This window comes from Equus caballus, chromosome 20, assembly GCF_041296265.1.
Source record: "Equus caballus isolate H_3958 breed thoroughbred chromosome 20, TB-T2T, whole genome shotgun sequence".
Taxonomy (NCBI): domain Eukaryota; kingdom Metazoa; phylum Chordata; class Mammalia; order Perissodactyla; family Equidae; genus Equus; species Equus caballus.
In genome coordinates, this window is record NC_091703.1 from 53,477,932 (window position 1) to 53,499,396 (window position 21,465).

At 42.8% G+C, this 21,465-nt stretch overlaps 1 protein-coding gene and 1 long non-coding RNA gene across 10 annotated transcripts in view; both read left to right on the plus strand.

The window, feature by feature from the left end:
- The first annotated feature begins 519 nt into the window (after positions 1 to 519).
- LOC138919663 (uncharacterized) lies at positions 520 to 8,475 on the plus strand. Its single transcript, XR_011430058.1, has 5 exons — positions 520 to 1,376; positions 3,649 to 4,209; positions 5,726 to 5,833; positions 6,668 to 6,838; positions 7,522 to 8,475. It is a non-coding gene; the product is annotated as an uncharacterized lncRNA (long non-coding RNA).
- Positions 8,476 to 10,073: 1,598 nt separating this feature from the next.
- Positions 10,074 to 21,465, plus strand: part of EFHC1 (EF-hand domain containing 1) — a 76,401-nt gene continuing 65,009 nt past the window's right edge. For 2 of the 9 annotated variants that reach the window (XM_023625077.2, XM_070245682.1), the window contains exon 1: positions 10,099 to 10,303. In XM_023625077.2, coding sequence (XP_023480845.1) covers positions 10,241 to 10,303 — 63 coding nt within the window. In that variant the 5' untranslated portion in view covers positions 10,099 to 10,240. Of the gene's footprint in view, positions 10,304 to 16,784; positions 16,922 to 19,341; positions 19,564 to 21,465 lie in introns of all 9 variants that reach the window. The other 7 variants (XM_023625075.2, XM_070245679.1, XM_070245681.1 and 4 more) reach the window with 7 other exon arrangements.

A 21,465-nucleotide genomic window follows, 5' to 3' on the forward strand; every position in this document is an offset into this window, starting at 1 on the left:
TTAACATGGAAGGGAAATCAGTACATTAAAAAGAGAATCTAAATATTAACTTTGGGAGCATATCTATCTAAGGGAAGCGTTTCTCTTCCCTCCCGTGATTCTCACAAGAGGTGGGCATGGTATTTGAGACTCCAGGGGGCCTTGACCAACTGAAAGGCCACAGAATAACCCCTCAGATCTTACGGCGCATTATGCTTTCCAAACATTTCCATGTCCACTTGAGTTTTTAAATAATCGTGTGACGTAAGGCCAACAAGATCTCCGTTAAACTAGAAAACACACTAAGAAAGTGGAGTGACTTTGAGTCACACAACTAGTTGTAACATTTAAACTCAAACTCATTTTTCCTTCAGATAAATTCAGGGCTCAGCTAATCAGAAACATCAACACCAAATATTTGCAGAGCCCTTTACAGTGGTGAAACACTTTCACACATTGTGCGTACTTTAACCTAATCTCACTTTAACTTTTGATCCTAAATACCTTGTGAATAGCCAGGGTTGTATCATTTCTTTTCAGATTCAAGGGATCACGCCATGTTCTTAGATGTCAAGGAAAGCATTCTTTGCACCTCACAGTTTTCTCAGAAGTCCGAAAGTTCCGTTGGCTGCAGGCCCTTGGTGGCCTGGAGGCTAAAGTCAAATCTTGCTCTCCAGTCACAGCTTCTTGAAAATACCTTCGAATCCTTGCATGACAACTCAAGTAGTATTGATAATCTTGCCAACATCATGCACCCCTGTCTCTCATCTTTCAGTGGGATAGTCTGTCCTTCAAACAGTTGAGTCTCCCAGGGATTTCGACAAGTGATGACTTTGAACGTGGGATTTAAAAAAAAAAGTTTCTCTGCCTTGTAAAAGACTTATGTAGACTTAGTAGAAAGTCCAAAAAAAGTCACTGATTATTTCTAATTTTCAAGTAATATATGCTTATTAAAGAAAAGGCAGAAAAATCGGGGGAAAAGATAATCCATGCGCCCATCACTAAAATAAATGCCTTCAGGGGAAAAATAAGGCTATGTCAAAATGTTGTCAATGACAGGTAAATTAGCACTGTCATATAAAGCTTCCTGAAAAAGCAGAAACTGGGAACTAGGAATTTTAAGCAACCTAATACTTTCATCTATAAAGTACAAAATCAACAGTCTTTGGCTCAGTTTACAGGAATACCGAGATAGTTACACCACACTGTCTTCTGACATTACCTTTTGTGGGTAATTTGATGATGCTTTGGCTGAGATACTGGCTCGTGAAACAAAGCCAGTGATACATTATCTGGTGTTGAAAGAATTCTTTGAGATGCCTCTCCTGAATCAAGCCCTCTGAGAGAGCTCTGCGAGGAAGACCTTCACGGGAGGCAGGGCCCAGCCTGGTGAACTGGTGAGTATGTGGATTCATCGACAGTCACTCCACAGACACTGAACACCACCAGGAGCCAGGCCCTGGTCTAGGCACCAGGCATACAGCACTGTACAAAACACACAAGTCCCTGCCCTTAGGGAGCTTATGTTTGGTGGATGGAGGTTGGGGGCAGGACAGACAATGAACCAAGCAAATTATATAGGATGTTAAAGGTGATGGTGCCAAGGAGAAGGAGAGCAAGGAAGTAAGATAGGCTGGAGGGGTGGGGTGAATGTGCAATTTTAAACAGGACCAGGGAAGACCAATGAAAGAGGTGAGGGAGCCAGCCCTGTCTCTCTCTCAGGTAGACGGGAGAAGTGCAAGGGCCCTGAGGCCAGAGCATGCCAGGAAGAGCAGGAGGGCAGCACGAACAGAGAGGGAGAGGACAGTAGGAGATGAGGACAGTTTGTGAGAGCCTTGTAAGGACTTTGGCTTTTACTGTGACTTCAGGAAGGGGCATGCCCAGGAAGAATTCTGCCCAAGGAAATTTAGGGTAGATGTTTATCTTTATGGACTAATTCCTAATTCCGCATTACCATGCCTGTAGAAAATAGAGCAAATTCTGTCCCCTGTAATGTACACAACACCAGGTTATCATTTAGTATTCCCTGTGAGGTAGGCACCGTTATTGCCCCATTTTATAAATGAGGAAACTGATAGATTAGGTAAATTTGCCCAAGACTACCTGGCTATTAAATAATGGAATCTCACAGAAACTCATGCCTTTGAACCCAGAGTCCATATTTTTAACCACCAAAATAAAGTGAATATGGAAAGTCCTTAGGTCTAACTTCCTCACTGCCAAGCGTGTGGATCAGAAGAAGTGTAGAATTGAGAGGGAAATGTAATGTGGATTTTCTTTTTTTTGCCCTGATACATCAAATAAAACTAAAGATACAGTTTTGTTTCATTTCTAGACACTCTGGCCAAGCAAAAGTCCTTAAGCTGTTAGTGTTGAAGGGGTACCAATGGTGAGGTTCTTAAATGTATTTTGTGCTGGAACCCAGTGTGGACCTAGTCACATTACAAATGGTAGACTCAGAGGCCATATGTGATGACCTGAAAGACCTCCAAGGACTCCAACCAGCTTTCCGAACCACTGACTATCTTCAAATTGTTTCCCTACACTTCTCTAGTGAACTCCTCGTCTTCAGGACCTATTAAATATACCCCTATTCCTCATTAAAGTGAATTGGAGCACTATTCCAGGCTAAAACAATGTCCTTTTCTTAAAGACAGCTATGGCAACATGCAACACATCACCGCTCAATGTTTTTTCTCTTTCAAACAAGAACAAATTATCTTGGAATCTGACTAATTTTACTGTCAAGAAAATCCCTCCCCATAAAATTTGTGGTCAATAAGTGCTGGTGGCAATCACTGTTAGTATTTCTATCACTTAATGCCAAGCAGGGTACTGCGGGTTCTATACAAATGCCTCCACCCTCTCCTGGGCTCCCACAAGTTTCTCACCAGGGTGGGAGCTCTCTGCTCTTGGAAGGGATTTCTCTCCGCTCAAAATAAGATGCACTGTATTTTCCCAAGGTTCTGTGTGTGTTTTGGTGGGGAATTTCTTGCTCTTCTCCACATTCCTTTCTCCACACTCTGTCTGCATGTCACAGACTACCACAGGCATCCGCAGAGACCCCTCCCTCCATATCCAGACCCACCCAGACAAGCTGGCAGCGCTGTCCTTTTTCACTACGGTCCTCATGTGTTCTCAGCCTACGGAAGAAACCCTACCACTTCACTTGCCCATTTTTTCCCTCTTGATTCCCATCTGTTGTGGCTTGAATTATGTCTCCTAAAAAGATATGTTGGTGTCCTCACCCCTAGTGCCTCAGAAAGTGACCTTATTTGGAAAAGGTAGTCGCAGATATAAGTAGTTAGGAGGTCATACTGGAGTAGGGTGGACCCTTAATCCAATGTAACTGGTGTCCTTATAAGAAGAGGAGAGAGACACAGAGGGAACATGAAAACGTATGGCCACTCAAAGGCAGAGAGACACACACACAGGGGAGAACACCATGTGACGATGGAGAGAGAGTATGGCCTTATCCATGCCTTGATTTCTGACTTCTAGCCTCCAGAACTGATAGAGTATCCATTTCTGTTGTTTCAAGCCACCCAGGTGGGCCACGGTGTTATGGCAGCCCTAGGAAATTAATATACCCTCCTAGGCCAATCTCAGTTTTGATCTTTCTATTCAATTGACACAATTTGCCCTAACCAGTGGCTCTTGGTCTCCCAGCTCAGAAAGCACAGATAGAGAATGGAACATGAAGACCCCATCCTCTCCCCACCTACACTCCTCTAAAGGGAGAAATGGGATTTGCTGGTCTCCGGTGTAAACTCAGTGGAAACACCGATGGGAAGCCTGTCACGTGTGAGAATGCAATGGAACCTCTGTGGAAGGAAGTTAAATACAGAGAAAAAATTCAGGACAACCAGTTTCAGCGTGGATAACTGTGTTTCCTGTTGACTCCACCCTGTTGAAGCAGGTGATCCCGGGCCACCCTGGCAACTTCCCACCTGCGTCCATGCCTCTACTCCTCAGCTCTCACCACTGACTCATCTGCCGGCACACACCTTCACCCTTGGGTGCAAAGGCTTCAGATTCACTGTCTGCTCTCATTCCAGTAGTGACAAAAAGGAGATGATGACCCAAAGGAACAGGGGAAAAGTCCATGGCTCCTTGGGAAGCTCCAGTCCCCCAGCCTCTTCCATAGCACCCAGGAGCACCTTCGTGCTTTTTTGTAACCCATACCTCAAAGAGAGATTGGAGGACTTTCTACCCTCTAAAAGGACCCAGGTTGGCAGGGGCAGGGGCGGGTTGTCTGTATGTGTCTGTGCGTGAGATGTTTATAGAGAGTTTGGGGGGTGGGCAGTAAATAAGAATGAAAGACTTAAGTCAAGGTGCCAAACCTTCAAAATGTTACACAAGCTTTAAAATGCCCAACACACTCCCCACTTCCTCTCTTCTTTTTCCTTATTCTGCCTCTAATTAATCATCCATAATTTCTCCAGTCCCCAGTCACTCTCCAAACTGTCCATTCAGAATGGTCCCCCAGATGGTGCTAATAGCAAGCTGTCACTGAGGCTCAGTGAGTACCAGGCACTACTGTAAGTGCTTATACATTCACTCATTTAATGCTCACAGCAACCTTAGCAGTTGGTGATAATTATTATGGTCACTGTTTATAGCTAAGGAAAGGTTAAGATGCCTCACAGGGTCACAGAGCTGCCAAGTGATAAAATCAGGACTTGTACTTAGGCAGTCTGGCTCCAGAGTCCATACTTAAAAAAAAAAAATTAACTTTTTTATTATGGAAAACTTCAAATCTATACAAAAGTAGACAGAACTGTACAATGAACCCCCATGTAATCATGTCAACAATGACCTACTGATAGGCAATCTAGTTTCATGGATACCACCACTCACTTGCTCCTTCCCATATTATTTTGAAACAAATCCCAGACACCTTATCATTTTCTCCATAATACACACTTGGGTATGAATCTTTAAAAGATGAAAACATTTTGGCAAAACTACAATACCATTACCTTCCCTAAAAAATTGAAGAACAATCCCGTAACTTCATCAAATATCCAGTGTTCCAATTTGCAGTGGTCTCACAAATGTCATCATTACTTTTAAAGTGCATTTGTTTGGATCAGGATCCCAACAGGGCCTACACATTGCAACTGGCTGACCTGTTATTTAGATCTCTTTTAATTTATAGGTTCCTCTCCCACTTCACCCCTCCCCTCCCCCACCCCACCCCAACACGTGCAATTCATTTCTTGGTAAAAAAGGGTCATCTGTCCTAAAGAGCTTCCTACAGTCCATACTCTCAACCACTACATTGTTCTGCCTCTGGGGAGCTGTGATATGCACTTCTTATTCCACAAGATTTCAGAGAGGGCAGACCTCTAGATCTTAGACCCTAGGCCGGCTGGAGCTCATTCACTAACTCCAAGAAATTCTAAGTAAAACCTCTACATGTGAATATGTGCATTTTGGGGAGATGGGATCCACTGGGTTTTCCAAATGATCTCATGTCCCCCAAACAATTAATGATCATTAATTCTGGTCCAGGTTACTCATTTTAGAGATATAAAAAACAGACACTCGGGTAGCTGAGTTGTCCAAGCTCACACAAATATTCATAACACAGTGAGGACAAAAACATGGCTGTCAAGCCCCCCGATCTGGCATTTCATCTTCTGTTCCATGCCGCATACACGAAAGGGGAGAAGGAAGAGTGATTTGAGACGTGGGACGGGAGAGGAGGTATCAAATGCATATATTTCCCTGTTATTTCCAGGTTGCCAATGCTTGAATTAATGGATTCACTTCCTCTCTACATTTGGAATCTAAAACTGGAATCAATATTACTGCCACATTGCTGTCACATTTCTCTTTCCCCCTACTGGTAAGAGCCTTATTAGGCCAGAGATATCTGACAAGCAGGATGCCAAGATCAATGGTCCCTCGTGTGCTGAAGGAGGAATATCTTTCCCAGCTGTGAGAGGACTGAAGCACTAGATTGAGAACCAGTCACTAGACGATGGTTTCTTAATCATTTTTGGTCTGGGGATTTCTCATCAGTGAAATGAATGGGCTGGATTGTGTCAATCACGTTCCAAGTTTTTTGACTCTGACCACGAAAATTAATTTGAGTGGGTGTGTATGTATACATCTCGAAAATTTTTTCACTAAATTATTTTGACCCATACAACATGGGATGCATCCTGGTAATTTATATTCCATTTCTTTCCTTTTTTTTTTTTTTTTTAAATTCTGGTTGTTGTCACAATCCACTAAGTTGATTTTAAAACCTACTAGTGGGGATCCACTAGCAGTTTGCAAAATACTTTTTCAGGTGATTTCCAAGTCATCATTCATTCATTTACTTGGTTAGTCCTTTCACCACTGTTTATTGAGTGTGAGGTGCCAGGCACTGGGATGGGAGCTAGAAAATGGCAATGAACATAACGAAGAACCTCCCCCAGAAGCTTACCTTCTGAGGAATCTCTAATTCTGTGAGCTAAGGTTTGAGAGGCTTTGCCAGAGGGAAGGAGTGGGTCTGACTGAAGGGAGGAAAAAGCAGCAGAAACAAGTTTTTTCAACCCCCTAGAAGGAGCCAACTGCAAGACTAAAATAGTCTGAATCCGAATTGTGTGATTTGGCGTCAAATGAAGATTTCCTGCACATCCTAAATCTGCTCGGAAATCACTGTGGCTGCTTCTCTCTCCTTTTTCCGTAGTTTACAAAGATCAAAGTGGTTGACCGGGCACTCTTTTTAGGTAGGAGATCCCAGAGACCAAGGAGTGATGGAAATGAATGGTAGAGAGCACTCTGACCCAGGGACACTCTTCTGCAAGGTGTTCTCTGCAGTCACTCACTCACCACACCCCCAGCCCGTTCAAACCTACAGGTGCGTAATTAATTTGGTTTGTTTTCCAGAAACTGTGCTGTACCACTTCTATCCAGCAGAGGGAAGCAGAGCACCAAATCACTGCAGAAATAGCCAGGAGACACACACACACACACACATGCATGCACACACATGTACACACACATGTCTGCACACACACACGTGTGCTTGATATTTGTCCTGTGATTTTAGGTACTGAAGAATAAGAATGTCACAGGACTGAAAACAAATTCTGGGTGAAGCTGAAATGTTTATTTTTGGTGACTGCTTATAGCCTCTGTAAGTCTGACATCTCCCATCAGGAGTTCCTGGGAGCCGTCATCCACCATGAGGCCCTCTTTTGGGCTTCACCTTCAGGCAGTCTGCTCTTTCCGTTTTTGCCATTCCCCAAGCTTTGCAACACCTGCTAAGGTCATGCACCGTCTCTGTGGTCTTCTGAGTCCAGGCTTAATGCACAGCCTTCAAAAACCATGACACTTTCTACTCCAGCTGCCAGGGGCGGTCACATTCGTGCTCCCTCCCATATATTCCACAACATGGGAAACGGCGAGGACAGACGGAAGCACATCCATGTGGAGTGGTCACGACAGGGAGAAACGGGACATAAAGTCTTTCTCACACCAAACCTTCTCAGGGTCCAAGCAGTTTTCTGAAACCCTGCCTTTTTCTCTCCTCCTTCACAGACCTGTCCCTGTGCTTTTGAGCACTGATGCGGCACTGCCTGGCTTCCCCTCCTCAGAGGTGATGGCATTTTTACGAGGCCACAGACCAAGAGAAGTTTTCTTCATCAAGCATTTCTAGGGTGGGAAAGTGGTTAAAATCCACTCTGTTAACCAAGTAACTAGTGTGCTCTTCTGGGAAAGAAAGGCATTTGAGCAGAGGGCACTCCAAATGAAAACAGATGCCACAGTGGACAATAGGCTTTCACGTGACTCACCATTTCCAGCCTCCATGGGCTCCTTCCCTACCCAACCAGGGGATAGAGACCGTGCAGTGTGCAGTAGCCCAGAAGGCTCTTCAAAGTGTACCCTAATGCCATGGATTTACTTTTATTAAGGGAGAGGGAGGGAGGGATCGTATAACTGGTAAGAGTTGACAAATAAAAATGGCAAGTAATAGGATATATTGGAGTATACGAGGAAGCCATTTGGTGTAAACCTAATTTGGCCTGACCTTGTCTTTCCAAAAGGGCCTGACCGAGGCCGTTGAGCGTGCACTGTATATCTGCTTTAGAGATTCCCTATGGCAAGAGCAAAGGCCCTTGAGATAAAGGTGCAACGTCCCTCCCCCTCCCAATGTTGGCATCTCCTTAAAGATTAAGCATCTTTCTTTAGGCTGGGAACCGAGTGCAGCGCTCATCTGTGACCCCCCCAGCCTGAGGCAACACACCTGCCACCGCGCGGCGTTCACTGAGACAGCAGACCTATCTGCCGTTTCCATCAATCGCTGTGCTGACAGAGCAGCCTCGTGACTATTGTAAAAGGGACATTTCAATCATATGTGAAACATACTCTTTAAGGGTATATAACCACCCTGTATACCCCCACTTCTTTGGAGTGCTCTGTTCCTTTGTGGAAAGGCTCTCCCGGGTTATAATCCTAAGATTTAAGCTCAGAATAAACTCACCCAAATTTTCATTTATAGATTGGTTATGGGTTATTTTCGTCGACAGAGTTCACGGCTATCATGAAGAGTCGGCAAAGACGATAGTCACCCGTGATTCTGGGTACTCAGCATCAGTGAGGTGGAGCAAAGTGGGAGAGGCATCTTCTCTTCGAAGGTTGAACTTGCCATCTTGAAATAGTCTCCTGGTGGCTGTCTTCCACCCTAGGTCAGTGGCTACGGTATAATGCACTGGACACATACTTTTAAAGTTTTCAGTAACTTCAACGATGCTAAGCAATTCACTGATTTTAAAAACATGTATTCAATGCCTGCATTGAGGTAGTAGACCAATAGCAAATGAAAAATTTAAAAGGTGAAAAAAATAAAAAGGACAAGAATGGAAAATAGAAGTAGTAAGGGGAGAGGAAGAGTTAGTAGAAAGGAAACTTTGGGCAGAGTGTGGTAGACAGCCACCAGTAACTACTTCAGGTGCCACCAAGGGATTCACGTCCTGGGCCCCCTGAGCTCGAGGCCTACTAGTGAAACCCAACAGGGAGATTTGCTCTGAGAAGCAGCAAGAAAACTAAAGTTGCTGTCTGTATTGGCAGTAAAACGATCCATGACACGGAGACCTGCCTTCTGTGTCAGGCCTGCCACTCACTTCCTAAACTGGCTTATCAGAAATAGCTGTGGCAAAAATAAGATTCCTGGGCCTCCTTTCAGACCTAACGAATCCAATGTGTGGGCACCCGGGTTTTGCTTACTTTTTGTTTTTATTTCTAAGTTCCTTAGCGCTGACGGATAGCTTTTTTTTTTTCTTTCCTGAAAATGTTTCAGGAACAGGATTGCATTTCTTTTAAGGAATGATAATTTAAACAGGTTTCGTAAAAAGCGCCAGAGACGAGAACAGCTACAATCCTGACAATACTTCACCTCACTTATTTCGTTCTTTCTTATGACTTATTTGGTCCTGATTTTCCTGGCCGCTGCAGGGAGGCATAAACTAGAGATCAGAAGTGAGAATGAGCACCGTGTAGCTCTTCAGTCAACAAACACTGAGTGTCCTGAGGCCGATATGCAAGGCCCGGCCTACAAGAACTGAGAAGGTGCATAACTGCAGAGATTGAACAAAAAATATAAAGTAGAATAAAGAAAGGCGAAGACGGAAAAAAGATAATGGGGCTGTGGGAGGATTAGGGACCAGATGGATGCATCAGTTACATCCTTGACCCGCAGAGATACAACCATGAATAATCCACAGCCCCTGTCCCCAAGAAGCACGGTCCCGGGTAGGTAACACTTTGACTGGAAGCAACCATTCACATCACAGTGTGAACTGGGACAAGGGGCCCTTTTCCCAGAGTTGGGAGCAGAGGGCGTGAGCTCACGGCGCAGGCGGGGCGCGGCGGGAAGTGGGGTGGGAAAGAAGGCAACGTCCCTTCTACCGTAACCCATCTCAAGGCAGCTAGGACCCATGGACTGCACCGCGAGAACTAGCGTCTCCATATCACCAGCTCCCAAATCTCTGCGGCTGGAGCGGGGAGGGCGGGACCAGTCCCCAACGCCCGCCAGCCCCTCCCCTTTCTCGTCGGCCACTTACCGCGAGAACGCGAAGCCCCCAGGCGGCGCACGCGCAGACCTGTCACGCCAGCGCCTCCGGCCCCGCCCTCCCCACGCGGGCGCGCAGGATGTTTGGCATTGCCATGGAGCTTCAGGAAGCCGGCGGACGCGCCTGGTCGCCCGGGCAACCGGGGAGGACAAAACCCGACCCAGGTGGCGGCGGCAAGAGCGGCTGCGATGGCGTCCAACCCCGTGCATGGCCTGCCCTTTCTCCCGGGCATGTCCTTTAAGGACTCCACGGTGAGGACTTCTCTGCCGGCCCCCACCTGTCCCCGCTGCCCGGCGGCCTCGACGGGCTGGCCGCGTGGTGCACCTCTGTTCTCCTGCACCCACGACTGTCCTCTCTCCCTTCAAACTGGTGCCCTGTTCCGTCTTCTCTGCCGCATTTGTCGTCCTCCCAGACCCAGCCTCATCCTCTCTCTCCCGTGCTTTGCCCTCCACTCCCTCCCTCTCTAGTGTTTCCACTCCACACTGGCAGTCTTTGGCCTCGTTCCTTCTCATCCTCGGAGCCGCGTTCTTCCTTGCTGCTCTGCTCCTATAGCCCCGGCCTCTGTTCCCTCTAGATCACGGTTTTCCCCTCCTTACTCCCAAGTTCTAAGTCCTCTCCCTAGCTCATTCTCCCACACCCTACCCGTCTCTGCCTAGCGTCTTCCTTAGCACTACCCCCGCCCCCTAGCCTCGTCCCCTTCTCCCACTCAGCCTCTCTACATCTTCATCCTTATTCCCACCCACTCCCCAGGCCCATCATTCCCGCCCCTCCTCCTTCCTCTTCTGAATCCTGGACCCAGTAATCCTTCCCATTCCCAGCTCCATTTCCTGTCTTATCATTTCCACTCATTCTCTTCTCTCCTGCCTTGTCCTTTTCCGCAATCTCCACCCTTCTCATTTATGCTTCTGCCCAACCCCATCCCTTTTCTGTCCAGCACTTCTGCCTGTTCTACAATCTGGTGTCACCTTCTCATTCTTGTTTTATCTTCTTTCTTAGTTGCTGTTTCTCCAAAAGTTAGACTTTCAACCCTTGCCTATCTTCCTCCCAAACCGGCCTTCCCTGCTTTGTGGGAGAGAATTCCATTCCAGTTCCTTCAACCACAATTGACAAGTTGTGTTTTTCCTTCCTCCAGCCCTATTCTTTTTGTTCTAACATTTTTGTAAAAGATTCCTGTTTAGATTTTGTTTTGCTCCTTTCCTACCTTAAGTGTTTTTAGTTGTGTTCGCTAGACGAAATTGAAGAGGAAAAATAATGCTTGTTTTTTTCTCCTGACATAGTTTAACTGACAAAATTATTTAGTATTTAATTTTAACGGGGTTATTGAAATATATGTTGGAAGATCAATATTGAGATTCAGTAGGCTGATTATCATAGATGAGGCCATAATATTTTATATTTATATAGTTTCAGAATTTATAGGTTTCTCTCCGTGGTCATAAAGGTAAGACAAAATATGTAGTCAATTTATCTTCTTTGAGAGAATGAGTTGAAATTGAAAGGCTGGTGAAAGGATTTGGATTCTGAATCTCTTCTTTGTAATTATTCCTGCATTAGGACAGCATCATAGATTTTTCACTGCCGTGGACTTTTCAGTTTTATGTAATTTAGAAAATGTTGTAGGCACATTCCTGCCCTGTGCAGGAGCCACCTGAGCATTTGGTGGTGGTGAGTGTGGATTACCCACAAGGCAGGGTTGAGTTGATTTGGGGGTTACAGAGGTGTGGACTGGAGGTGCCAGTCTCTGAGAACATATATTGCCATACTACAAGTAAGATGAGCTATGCACTGGAGCCCTTTCATATTTTAAATACACTGGCCAAGTGCCAACCCATTTACTTATTTGAGATTTAAAAAACATAGTCATTGTCTTCAGCACTGAAGGACTAGGTGTGTCTAACTCTCAAGTCATTCAGAGGTGACCATAATGACTAAGAAGGGTCAGGGGGCCTGAGGTTGCCCTGCCTGGGGTGCTCATGAGGCTCCACCGATAAAGATCATATAGTTGAGTGATGGTAGAGAAAAAAAGCGGGAAAGCAAACGAAGCAGCTGATGTTGCTTCTGTCTTTAGAGGTGGAAGAAAAGGAGCTTGACGTTATCCGAGTTACCCAGTGAAGACGTCAGCTCAGCCCACTTTGTTCTAAGTTGTGTGTGTTATGCATCTGGAGCAGTCCTTTCAACTGGTTTGTGACCCTGAACCTGTGACCCCAAAAAAAGGTCCACAGTCTATAACTCTTTTAGCAGAAGAAGTTTACTCTGTTGTATCTTTTATGTTAGTACAGATCTTGAAAATGGTAGGTTGGGCTGCAAAGAAACTAGGAGGTAGGTAAGTCATTTTTTCTTAAAAAAAAATCTTATGATTAATCCTCAATTTTATATTTATGTCTATATATTTATATGTGTGTGTATATATATGATTTAAAAAGTAACCTAACATTGCACAGAACAGAAAAAGGAAAAAATATTCCATCAACCTAACATAACCTCCAGTTTTCCTTTCCACTTTTTCCTCCAGTTTTATTGAGATATAACTGACATACAACACTGTGTAAGTTTCAAGTGAGTAACCGGTTGATTTGATACACTTATGTTTTGCAAAATGATTACCAGATAGCATTAGCTAATGCCACTGTCCTGTCACATAATTACCGTTTCTTTTTTTTGGTGAGAACATTTGAGATCTACTCTCTTAACTTTCAAGTATATAGTACAGTATTATTAGCTGTAATCGTCATGTTGTACATTGGATCCTTGGAACTCTTTCATCTTGTAACTGAAGAAACTGGAAGTTTGTGCCCTTTGCCCAGTATCTCCCCATTTCTTCTACCTCCTAGCCCCTGGTAACCACCACTCTGCTCTCTGTTTCTTTGAGTTTGGCTTTTTTAGATTCCACATATAATGAGATCATACAATATTTGTCTTTCCCTTTCTGACTTATTTTACTTGGCATAATGCCCTCAAGTTTCATCCAAGTTGTCGTAAATGGCAGGATTTCTTTCTTCCTCATGACTGAATAATATTCCATTATATCTATATTAAGCCCTTATCAGATATATCGTTTGCACATGTTTTCTCCCATTCCATAGGCTGCCTTTTCATTTTGTTGATTGTTTATGTTGCTGTGTGGAAGCTTTTTAGTTTGATGTAGTCCCATTTATTTATTTTTGCTTTTGTTTCATATGCTTTTGATGTCATATCCAAAAAATTGTTGCCAAGAACAACGTCAAGGAGCTTTCCCCCTATGTTTTCTTCTAAGAGTTTTGGTTTCAGGTCTTATGTTTAAGTCTAATTCATTTTGAGTTAGTTTTCTTGAGTGGTGTAAGATAGGGGTCCAGTTTCATCCTTCTGCATGTGATTATCCAGTTTTCCCAACACCATTTATTTTGAAGAGACTATCCTGACCCCATTGTGTGTTTTTGACTCCCTTGTCGAAGATTAATTGCCCATATATTCAAGAGTTTATTTCTGCACTCTTGATTCTGTTCCATTGGTCTGTGTGTCTGTTTTTATGACAGTACCGTGCTGTTTTGATTTCTGTAGCTTTGCAGTGTAGTTTGAAATCAGGAAGTGTGATGACTCCAGCTTTGTTTTTTTCTCAGGATTGCGTTGGCTATTTGGGGTCATTTGTGTCTCTATACAAATTTTAGGATTTTTTTTTCTATTTCTGTGAAAAATGTCATTGGAATTTTGCTATACTACTGTGTACTGGGGGGATTTGGGGAAAAGAAGAAGAAGGAAAAAAAAAAGAAGATTGGCAACAGTTGTTAGCTCAGGTGCCAATCTTTAAAACAAAAAAGAATTTGTGAGTGTTCCTGCCTCTTCAGTTTTTTGGAAGAGCTTGAGAAGGAGTGGCATTAATTTTTCTTTAAATGTTTGGTGGGTTTCATCAGTGAAACCATCTGGTCCTGGGCTTTTCTCTGTTGGGAGGTTTTTGATTACTGATTCAGTCTCTTTACTGGTCTGTGCAGATTTTCTGTTTCTTCATGATTCAGTCTTGGTAGGTTGTATCTTTTTAGGAATTTATCCATTTCTTCTAAGTTATCCAGTTTGTTGGCGTATGCTTGTTCATAGTAGTCTCTCATGATTGTTTTTATTTCTGTGGTATCTGTTGTAGTGTCTCCTCTTTCATTTCTGTTTTCTTTGAGTCTTCTCTCTTTTTTTCTTAAATAGTCTAGCTAAAGGTTTGTCAATTTTGTTTCTTTTTAAAACACCAGCTCTTGGTTTCATTAATCTTTTCAAACATTTTTCTAGTCTATATTTCATTTATTTCTGCTCTGATCTTTGTTATTTTCTTCCTTCTCCTAACTTTGGGCTTAGTTCTTTTTCTAGTTCCTTGAAGTATAAAGTGAGGTGGTTTATTTGAGATCTTTCTTGTTTCTTAATGCACTCATTTATCTTAAAATTCCCTCTTAGACCTGCTTTTACAGCGTCCTGTTGGTTTTCAAATGTTGTGCTTCCATTTTTGTTTTTTTCAAGATATTTGTATTTTCCCCTTTGATTTCTTCTTTGACCTGTTGGCTGTTCAGGAGTGTGTTGTTCAATTTTCACGTTTGTAAATTTTCCAGGTTTCTTTCTGTTATTTATTTCTGTTTTCATACCATTGTGATCAGAAAAGATACTTGGTGTGATTTCAGTCTTACTAAATTTGTTGAGACTTGTTTTGTGACCTATCATATGATTTATCTTGGAGAATGTTCTGTGTGTACTTGAGAAGAGTGTGTATTCTGCTGCTGTTGGATGGATTATTCTATATATGACTGTTAGGTCTGTTTGATCCGAAGTATGGTTCAAGTCATGTTTTTTTTTATTTTCTATCTGGCTGATATATCTATTATTGAAAGTGGGGTATTGAAGTCTCCTGCTATTATTGGTTTGTTGTCTGCTTTTCCCTTCTGATCTGTTAGCATTTCCCTAATATATTTAGGAGCTTTGATGTTGAGTGCATATATATTACAATTGTTCTATCTTCTTGATGAATTGACCCCCTTTTCATCATATAATGATCATCTTTGTGTCTTGTTACCGTTTTTTTCTTAAAGTCTGTTTTGTGTGATATAAGTATAGCTACCCTTGCTCTTTTTCTGTTTCCACTTGCATGGCATGTCTTTTTCTATACCTTCACTTTCAGCCTGTGTGTCCTTAAAACTGAGTGAGTCTCTTGTAAGCATCGTGTATTTGGGTCTTGTTTTTTTAAATCCATCCAGCTTGCCTTTTGATTGGAGAATTCAGTTCATTTACATTTAGAGAAATTATTGGTAGGTAAAGGACTTCCTAATGCCATCTTACTGTTCTCTGGCCGTTTTGTAGTTCCCTTGTTTCTTTCTTCCTCTCTTGCTGCCTTCCTTTGTGAATTGATGATTTTCCATAGTGGTATGTTCGAATTCTCTTCTCTTCATCTTTTGTGATTCTACTGTAGGTTTTTCTTTATGGTTACAATGAGGCTTACATAAAACATACATACATATATATATGTGTGTGTATATATATATATATAAAACACTCTGTTTTATGCTGTTAGCCATTCAAATTTGATCACATACAAAAGCTACTCTTTTACTCTCCTCCCTTCATGTTTTGTACGTCATCATTTACATTTTTTTATGTTGTGTATCCATTGACAAATTGTCGAAGCTATAGCTGTTTTTAATACTGTTTTCCTTTGACCTTTACACTAGAGTTAGGTAGTTAACACGTCACCATATTGCAGTGTTAGGGTATTCTGAATCTGACTCTATGCTTACCTTTACCAGTGTGTTATATATTTTCATGTTAATAATTAACACCTTTTTGTTTCAGCTTGAAGAACTCCTTTCAGGATTTCTTGTAAGGCAGGTTTAGCGGTGATGAATTCCTTCAGCTTTTGTTTACTGGGGCAAGTCTTTATCTCGCCTTCATTTCTGAAAGACTAGTTTTCTGGGTGAAGTATTCTTGGTTGGCAGTCTCTTTCCCTCAGTGCTTTGAATAGGTCATCCCACTCGCTCTTTGCCTGCAAGGTCTCTGCTGAGAAATCCACTGATAGCCCTATGGAGGTTCCCTCGTATGAGAGAATTTTTTTTTTCCTTTTACTGCTTTTAAAATTCTATCTTTGATTTTAGGCAATTTTATTATTATGTGTCTTGGAGAAGATCATTTTGGATTGAAATCTTGACCTATTGGCTTCATGAACTTGGAAGTCCAAATCCCTCCCCAGGTTTTGGAAGTTCTTAGCCATTATTTCTTTAGATAAGCTTTGTACTGCTTTCTTCCTCTTTTCTCCTTCTGAGACTTCAGTGGTACATCATTGTTTCTTTTGTTGATGTTCCATAAGTCCTGTAGGCTTTCTTCATTCTTTTTCATTCTTTTTCCTTTTTGCTCCTCTTATTGGATAATTTCAATTGATTTGTCTTCTAGCTCATTGATTCTTTCTTCTGCTTGTTCAAGGCTTCTGTTGAAGCTGCTATTGAATTCTTCAGTTCACTTGTATTCTTCAGCTCTAAAATTTCTGTTTGGCTCTTTTTTGTGTTTTCTATCTCTTTGTTGAACTTCTCATTTTCTTCTTGTATCATTTTCCTGAGATCACTAAATTGTTTATCTGTATTCTCTTGTAGCTCCCTGAGCATCTTTAGGACGGTTATTTTGAATTTTTTTTATCAAGCAATTCCTGGTTCTCCATTTCTTTGGGGCCAGTTACTATAGATTTACTGTGTTCTTTTAGTGGAGTTGTGTTACCCTGATTCTTTGTGATCTCTTGCATAGGTGTCTTCACATTTGAAGAAGTGGTCCTGTCTTCCAGACTTTATGGACTAACTTCAGTAAGGGCAGCCTTTCACCTGTGGATGCGAGCACACTGAAGCATGCTGTGATCCTAGATGTGCAGGGCACCAAGTACAGGGGTGTGTGCAGCACTGGGTTGGTGGGGAGGGTCTGTGATGTCTCTTCAGCTCAGGCCACTGGGGTCTACAGCATCAACAACTGTGTGGTCCTTGGCAAGCACTGCATGGGGTCCACAGTGGTTGCAAGGGCTGTTATGGTCTTCAATGGTCCCTCCAGGTCCAGCAGCTAGGGACCAGCGCAAGCAGTAGTGGTGGCCAGAGCCAGTGGTGTACACATACTTGGCTGCAGGGAGCCAGCTACAGGTGCCTATGTAGTGGCAGGGGCCTATTGCATACATAGTGGTGAGGGCCAGAGCAGGCAGCAAGGACCTGAGCCAACTTTAAGCTCACTGGCAGCTGCAGAGGCGCTGGCTGTCAGTGTGCTCTCCTGTGGCTGCACACTCTCCCCCTGGGCATGCACACTGCAGTGGAAGCCACTGATGGGGGTTGGGCTGGTCATGTGCCATTGCACTGCTGGAGGGGCTAGCTCCAAGTACACGCATTGCAGTGGGGGTCAGCCAGGGGGGCGGGGTCTATACTGGCATCTTGCTCTTGAGCAGCTGCAGAGGCCTGAGCTGGCTGCCATTGGAGTTCCTGGGCTCTCGTGGGGACGGGTAGGGGAGGAAGTGAGGAGGGCTGCAGGTGGCTGGTGTCGGCAAACATGAATACCTGTGAGTTGAAGGCTGATGAAATCTGCAGAGAGTACATGGTGGCTGTGTCTGTGATGACCATTGGCTTTGAGTCAGTGGCAAAATCTGCTGGGTTTGTCTGCTGAGCAGGTCTCTGAACCACAGTCACTCCTACTAAGTGCCTGCTGCCAGTCGCCACTGCTTTTCCTCCTTGTTCCTAGCTGGCTTTATACACCTATGCTTTCCCGATCTGCATGGGATGAAACTGAAGTGGGACCTTCATACAGTGCCCCCAAAAGACTGGAGAAGCTGGGTGCTCACCCTCCTCTTCCTTTCCTGGCAAGAGGAACTCTTTCTAGCTGAGAAGTTCCCTGTTGGCACTGAAGAATGCTGGCCTGGGGCATGGGATGATGCAAGCAAGATGAAGCTGTTTTCTTTCTCTTCTTCTGGGGTTATTCTGAAATTTTCTGTTTCACTGTGTGGCTAAAACCTTCTCAAGGTGGACTCTAGAGCTCTTCCAGAGCTGTTTTTGTTTGTGGCTAGCAATCCAATCATTGAGCTTTGTGGAGACATGAGGAGGCTGGGGTCGCCTATGTCACCATTTTAGTCTCCTCAGCCCTTAAAAATCTTTCCCTTCCACTTTTTCCTTTTTATATTTAATCTTTTGTTTTTCTCAATTACTATAAAACTATGTTTGCTTAAAAAAAGCATAATTGAGAAATGTGTAATATAGACAGAGAACATTCTCCAAATCCAGTGTCTTCATGCACGTGTTTGCTTGTAATTGTAGTTCACATATAATTTTATATGCTGCTTTTTTGGGTTTATTAAATCGTGAACAGTTTTCCGAGATTGCCACATGGTCTTTAATTTAATGACTGCATAATGGTCCTTGGAGTGAGTTTTCCGTCATTTAACTGTATGTTTGTCTTTGCATTGTTTCCAGTGTTTTACTATTGTAATTAACATTATAATGGTCAGCTTTGGGTGTATTGTTCTTTCTCATAATTTTGGATTATATCCTTAAAATAAAGGATCAGGGGTGGAATTATGGAGTTTAAGACTTTAAATACATAGCATCTACCTACTTTCCAAGGAGTATGACTGTGTCAATGTCATTGTAACAGGGGCCTTTCATTTCAGGCAAAAATTCACTTCACAGAACCAGATCTTCTAGGTCCTGTGGTTTATGACCACCAGATAAGATGAAAAACATGGGAAGACTAGTGAAAGATTGAGTTTATTATTTATTTTATTTTATTTTTTAAAGTATGCTTTTTGGTGAGATTGGCCCTGAGCTAAAAACTATTGCCAATCTTCCTCTTTTTTTTTTCTTCCCAAAGCTCCTGTACGTAGTTGAATATGCTAGTTTTAGATCATTCTAGTTCTTGTATGTGGGGTGCTGCCACAGCATGACTTGACCAGCGGTACGTAGGTCCACACCCAGGGTCTGAACTGGCGAACCCCAGGCCACCAAAGTGGAGGGCAAACTTAACCACTCAGCTACAGAGCTGGTCCTAAGAGTTTAGATGAGATAATATTTTAGTTTCTTGTGAAAAGCGAGCTGGTAATTCAGTTGGGCATTCTGGAGCAGGGCTTTAAGTTTTATTTTAAGCTCTGGCTGCTGCTTCCCTCCTTGTTCTTAGCCAAGTGTTTTAGCTTAAAATACAAGAACCTTCTAGGGTAGCCTTTTAGCTATAAGGTTTGTGGTGTTTATAAGCAAAGGTTTAAGTTGTAATATTTTTGAAAGTTAGCTTTCTTGCCTGACAAATATTTGTAAAATGTTATTGACATACTTCTTTTCTCCCTCAGAAAACTGCATTTCATAGATGCCAGACACTGGGCTACAGAAACGGCTATGCAGTTGTTCAACGTCCAACACTTGGGATAGGCGGGGACCGGCTCCAAGTCACCCAGCTGTCCCAGGCTGAACTGGATGACTTGGCGAGTAAGGCACCACTTCTGACTTACGGCCAACCTAAGCAGGCCCCACCTGCAGAGTTCATTCCTGCTCATGTGGCTTTTGACAAAAAGGTATCATCTGGGATTTTAGGCTGACCCTTGAATTCCAATTTCTGAGGGTCAACTGTTTGCTGAAAAGTCAACAGTAAACCACAGGTTTTCTTGATGCTCTGAGGAGAAAATTGTTCCGCTGCCTCCACCCTTAGTCATAGACAGCTGAACTCGGGCTTGGAAGAGGCTGTCTTTAGTCAGGAAGCCAGTTACAAAAAATAATTCCCTGTAGATGTCAGTGAAAAATTTTCCAAACACAGTTAAAGAGAAGTTGGATGAATTCTGAATTCTTGAGTTCATATTACTCTCTGTTTATCTGCTCTGTTTTCTCTACTTTTTAACAGTCCTGTGTTCTGTAATGATGACAATCCCTAATCTCTGTGAAATGCAGCATGTCATCATGACAACAGCTCCATCTGTGGTCAGTTTTCTCCAGGCTGTCTCCATAAGTTTCTGTTTTTAAGGGAACATTGCAGGTTTGGCATGACATGACCAAAGGGTAGTATAACATTTTGTTTGGGTCTCATTTACCCAGGCTTTTGTGATGTGAGTTGCCTTATTTCCTTCCGTTGGCATTTCTACATCATGCTTGATTTCCCTTGTCAGGAGGCCTCTTCTTTTTTTTTTTTTTTAAAGATTTTATTTTTTCCTTTTTCTCCCCAAAGCCCCCCCGGTACATAGTTGTGTATTCTTCGTTGTGGGTTCCTCTAGTTGTGGCATGTGGGATGCTGCCTCAGCGTGGTCTGACGAGCAGTGCCATGTCCGCGCCCAGGATTCGAACCGACGAAACACTGGGCCGCCTGCAGCAGAGCGCGCGAACTTAACCACTCGGCCACGGGGCCAGCCCCAGGAGGCCTCTTCTTTTCACTAAGGTGAGGTAGTCCTAACCCTGGCCTTGCAGCAGAATCCCTGGGCGGACTTGAGAAACTTGGATGTCACCCCAACCCTCATTGATTGTAATTCCCAGATAATTTTTATGCATAACTGGGTCTTAGAACTACTGACCAGTTTTTATAAGTTAGCTTTCTTAATTTACTCCTTGCCTATTTTCTTCCTCTTTTTATTTTATTATTTTTGTTAAATTTCTATACCATTTTCCTCCAGCTAGTCAAGCTTTATTGAGTACCTGTCGAAGCTAAAGGCTGGAAGGTACAAAATAATCTGTTGATGGAACTATACCATTTGCATTAATAATCACTTAATTTTTAAATGTCTCAGCCAGAATCCATATAATCCTCTCTTCCCCATGTCGGCTCACTCATTTGATAGGAACACATTCACATATATATTCATAGGCTGAACCTAAACATCCACTAAATGGTATTGGTTCTGTGACTGAGTATTTCTTTACCTTTTTTTGGTTTCTCTTGTTTATTCACAGCTGTGACAGGCACTGTAAAATCAGTAGATAAGAGAAAGGGGTGAAAATATAAGACAGGAGTGGGGTAGGCATTTAACAATTTATCAAGATACAAATCCTGGTAGGTTCAATGTTTGCTGAAAAGAATAGCAAGTAACTATTATAAACTAGAAAGTGACAAAGTTATACATGTCATAAGAAGGTATTTGTGAAATTCAGAAAGGGAGGAATTGTGCCTGAATAGAAAACAGGCTTCCTATTTTTTGTTTTTCTGTGTTATTTTGTGCTAGTTGTCATTACTTAATTTGGACTTTTAAAATATTGTCCATAATTCATTTCTTTAACGATAGTGGGTACAAAGAAGAATATTTGTGTTTTTATTTTCCTATTCATTTTACTTGGATCATCACAATTTCTAGATAAATGATCCTTACCATAGATAACAAGGTAGAAAGTAGTTGAATGCATGGTTTTGAAACTAAGATTTTTTTTTTTTTGCAATAAGGGAATTATGGCTTTTCTGAATTAAATCAGAGTTTAAATTTTTTAGGACTTCCTCCTGG